The 4,908-nt window shown below is 52.0% G+C and overlaps 1 protein-coding gene across 1 annotated transcript in view; it reads right to left on the bottom strand.

Moving 5' to 3' along the window:
- Positions 1–945: 945 nt before the first annotated feature.
- Positions 946–4,908, bottom strand: part of LOC138839940 (cytokine receptor-like factor 2) — a gene marked incomplete at its 5' end in the record, with an annotated part of 9,994 nt that continues 6,031 nt past the window's right edge. Inside the window, 2 exons of the mRNA XM_070039408.1 lie at positions 946–1,038; positions 3,204–3,239. Of these exons, the coding sequence (XP_069895509.1) occupies positions 1,030–1,038; positions 3,204–3,239 (45 nt within the window). The remainder of the gene's footprint in view (positions 1,039–3,203; positions 3,240–4,908) is intronic.

Below are 4,908 nucleotides of genomic sequence, written 5' to 3' on the forward strand. Positions count from 1 at the left end.
AGAGACTCGGTGCCGTTCACCTTCTGGTAGTAATACACTTTCCAGAGCCCGATGAAAACGATCTGGACCTCCTTAGCATCAAATTCCCAGATTCGCCAGTGTCGACTAATTGCTAAGATAATGCCCAAGGCCCAAGTGATGTACGTACAAGCCAGGGCAGCTAACTCCAGCCTTCCTTGCTTCATTTCTGAGACCAAGAAGGTGAATTTGAGGATTCTTGAAGCCACACCGGGAACGCCATAGAAGAAAGGGGTAGAGGAGAAAGCAAGCGTGTGTCATGATTTAGGAATGGAGCACGTACCTCGTGCGAACATGCCCGTCTCTAGCCCATCCTGTCTGAGAGCTCCCTGGAAGCATTCTGTGTGCTTCTGAGTTTCTACCTCGCTCAGGTCAGAGGACAGGAAGCCTTGAAAGCCAAGACTGTGGCCGGAGTATGCATGGACACGTGCTTGCTAGGCAGGTGCTGAACGCCCACAGCAGCACAGAAAATGGTTTTGGGGTTGCGACAAGATGGTTCAGAAGTTGAAATGTCCATACATCTTGTCCAAGAACACAAAGAGAGAAAGAAAGAAAGAAAGAAAGAAAGAAAGAAAGAAAGAAAGAAAGAAAGAAAGAAAGAAAGAAAGAAAGAAAGAGAGAAAGAAAGAGAAAGAAAGAAAGAGACCGAAAGATGTTTCAGAAGTTGAAATGTCGATACATCTTGTCCAAGAACAGAAAGAAAGAAAGAAAGAAAGAGAAAGAAAGAAAGAGACCAAAAGATGTTTAAGAAGTTGAAATGTTCATATGTCTTGTCCAAGAACAAAAAGAAAGAAAGAAAGAGATGGAAAGAAAGAGACGGAAAGAAAGAAGGAAGGAAGGAAGGAAGTACAGAAATAAAGGAAAAAAGAACCTTACGCCACATTTGAAATAGTCCATAGAAGTTATTGTTTAAAATTACCTGTACATTTTCCGTACGTGGTCGCACATTTTCGAATCAGATGTTCATCAGTGTTGTTCAAGGAAGTATTTTTAGCAGGAAGGGAGAAATGGCTAATTGTCCTGAAAACAGACACAGAGATGAATCACCCGAAAGGAATATCGTTAGGCAGACCTTGGGGCCAGAAGAAAATCTCACAAATCCTGTGTTTTACCAAATATTCATTGAATTCTTATCCTATGCTCTGTGTGAATCAAGCCCTACTGTGAGTCCTCCAGGAAAATTAATGGATCCAGTTGTCGTGACGATCTATGACACCGCGATTATGAGCCCCAGGTCACAGAAGAGGAAAGAGCATACAGAGGCTGAATGCCATGCTCAGGTCAGTAAGTCACACAGAAACAAAGGGCGGGGCTGGGAAGGTGGCTCAGTGGTAGAGCGCTTGCCTTGCATGCCTGAGGCCCTGGGTTCGATTCCCCAGCACCACATAAGCAAAAAGAAAAAAGCCGGAAGTGGCGCTGTGGCTCAAGTGGTAGAGCACTCGCCTTGAGCTGAAGAGCTGAGGGACAGCGCCCAGGCCCAGAGTTCAAGCCCCATGACCAATAAAAAGAAAGAAGGAAAGAAATTTAATGCCCAGGCCAAGAGTTCAGGCCCCACGACCGGACCCAAAAAAAAAAAAAAGAAACAAAGGGCAATTCAGGCCCCGGGTGCATGGATGCGCCCCGTGCTTTTGGCTTTCTCAGTATTTGCTGGCTTTATTCACATCAAGAGAGGCTCAACAAATAGGCAAGCCCAAAGTCCATTATGATGTCACCTCTGTTCTAAAGGAATGAAGGTGCTGCTAGGTGCTGGGTACTCAGGCCTGTCATCCTAGCCACTTAGGAGGTGGAGATCTGAGGATCACGGTTTGAAGCCAGCCCAGGCAACAACAGCCATGAAGCTCTGATCTCCAATTAACTACCAAATACTAGCCTGGAGCACAAAGCTATGGGTCTGCGCTCTAGACCCTGGTTTCAAGTCCCAGTACTAGGACGGACACACACACACACACACACACACACACACACACACACACACACACACAGAATGACACACACACACACACACACCCCACAGAATCACACACACACACACATACCCCACAGAATCACACACACACCCCACAGAATCACACACACACCACAGAATGACACACACACACATACACCACAGAGTCACACACACACACACACACCACAGAATGACACACACACACACCACAGAATCACACACACACACACACCACGGAATGACACACACACACACCACAGAATCACACACACACACCACAGAATCACACACACACCACAGAATGACACACACACACACCACAGAATCACACACACACACACCACAGAATCACACACACACCACAGAATGACACACACACACACCACAGAATGACACACACACACACCATAGAATCACACACACACACACACACACGCACCACAGAATCACACACACCACAGAATCACACACACACACACCACAGAATCACACACACACACACCCCACAGAATCACACACACACACCCCACAGAATCACACACACACACACCACAGAATGACACACACACCCCACAGAATCACACACACCCCACAGAATCACACACATCCCACAGAATCACACACACACACACACACCCCACAGAATCACACACACCCCACAGAATCACACACACACACACACACCCCACAGAATGACACACACACACACCACAGAATCACACACACCCCACAGAATCACACACACACACACCCCACAGAATCACACACACACCACAGAATCACACACACACACCCCACAGAATCACACACACACACACCCCACAGAATCACACACACCCCACAGAATCACACACACACACACACCACAGAATCACACACACACACCCCACAGAATGACACACACACACACACCACAGAATCACACACACACCCCACAGAATCACACACACACACACACCACAGAATCACACACACACACCCCACAGAATGACACACACACACACCCCACAGAATCACACACACACCCCACAGAATCACACACACACACACACACCACAGAATCACACACACACACCCCACAGAATGACACACACACACACCACAGAATAACACACACACAGCACAGAATCACACACACCCCACAGAATGACACACACACACACACACACCACAGAATGAAAGGGCTCAATGGCAGAAATAGAGTAAAAGTACTAGCCTTCCTGAGTCTTCATCTTACCTCAAGTGAGGAGCTTTCAAAGGATGATCCTTTTATCTAAAAAGAAAAAGCAGCAATGTTAGAGGAAAGGGAAGGAGTTAAAAGGCTTTCACACTTGCCGCGGCTCAGCTGGTGGACCTGAGGCTCCTCCATGTGAGCAGGGTGAAACCCCATCACCCCTCCCTGTCCAAGGCAGGCAGTTGACACACGCCAAGCTGTGTTCGAGGTGGGAAAGGAAGGACCCCCCCGGGCTGGGTGTCTAAGTGCCCAGGTCACCGCTGACTCTCCCCAGACGCAGGCGATCACGCCAGGCGATCACCAGCGGTTTCCAGGCCGAGGGAGGCAGGGAGGGAGGCGCCATCTCACCTGCTACAGGCCGCGGCCGCTCACTGGGAGGGACGCGCAGATGCCGCGATGTGGCTGTGGCGGAGGGAGGCGAGCCCGCTGGCGAGAGGCGGTCAGCTCACTGGCCAGAGGCCGTGACGTGGACCAGCCCCTCTCACACCTCCTCCACGGCGGCCCACCGCGGGCCTTCTGAAGCTGGGCCTGGCAGGCCGGCCTTTCAGTGCCACCCCTGCCCCGCCCTCCACTGTGAGCTCAGCACTGTGAGCCAGGCCTGGTTGTCCTGGCAATGGCTCTGCTGCCTGGCTGGGCACCCGGGCGTGCTCTCTGCCGGCCTGTGGGGCGTGGCTGCTCAGCCATGGCCACTCAGCCCACGCTTCCCATCCCGCTGACCACGTACGCCTTCTGCCCCCCCTACCCTCCCCCCCAAAGCCAGGCCCAGCGCGCAGCGTTCGAGGAGGCATCGTGTGGAGGCCCGTGTCCAGGTACAGGAACAGGTGTGGGCAGCGGCAGCGTCCGTTTGGGGGGATGCAGTCGTGAGACCTGACTTCGCGCCTCTAGGGAAGATAGCGTTGAATCCCTGCGAAAGGAGCTCCTGCCAGTCGGGCCTGGCACGGCAGGCCTGGGGAGCAGCGGGCGCAGGGCCAACAGCAGCCGAGTAGGAAAGCTCCTGCTAGCGTGAGGCCAGGAGCGCTTCAAGGGCAGGACCACACAGCCTAGCCCTCCTCCTCCAGGGAGCCCAGCGCTAGGCCGGGACTGCAGGAGGCTGCCACACGGTGTGGAACGCAAGACACCTGTGTCCCCTTGTGCATGCTCGGCCCAGCGGGACGGGCGCTTCAGGAGGACCAAGCAAGGAGCTATGGGAGCCATTCCTCTTTCCTCCCCTTCAGACAGGGAACACGCACATCAATAAAAGACAGACACAGACAGACACAGACAGACAGACAGACAGACAGACAGACACAGACAGACACAGACAGACAGACACAGACAGACACAGACAGACAGACAGACAGACAGACAGACACACAGATGAGAAACGAAAAAGTGGAGTGAACAAAGAAGGAGAAAGAAGAGACAAGACGAAAATGGACTGAGAGAAAGAAGAAAGACAAGGCAGGAGGAAGAGGAGGGGGAGGAAAGGGAGAAGAGGAGGAAGAGGAGGAGGACAAAGAGGAGGACAAGGACAAAGAGTAGGAGGAACAGGAGGAGGAACAGGAGGAGAAGAAGAGGAAGAGGAGGAGGAGGAAGAAGACAGGAGGAGAGGAGGAGGAGGAGCAGGAGGAGTTGAGAAGGAGGAAGAAGAGGAGCAGGAGAAGGACAGGAGGAGGGGGAGGAGGGGGGAGGAGGAGAAGAGAAGGAGGAAGAGTAGAGGAGGAGACGA

This window comes from Dipodomys merriami, unplaced genomic scaffold (genome assembly GCF_024711535.1).
Source record: "Dipodomys merriami isolate MVZ:Mamm:240054 unplaced genomic scaffold, mDipMer1.0.p SCAF_3, whole genome shotgun sequence".
NCBI classification, from domain to species: domain Eukaryota; kingdom Metazoa; phylum Chordata; class Mammalia; order Rodentia; family Heteromyidae; genus Dipodomys; species Dipodomys merriami.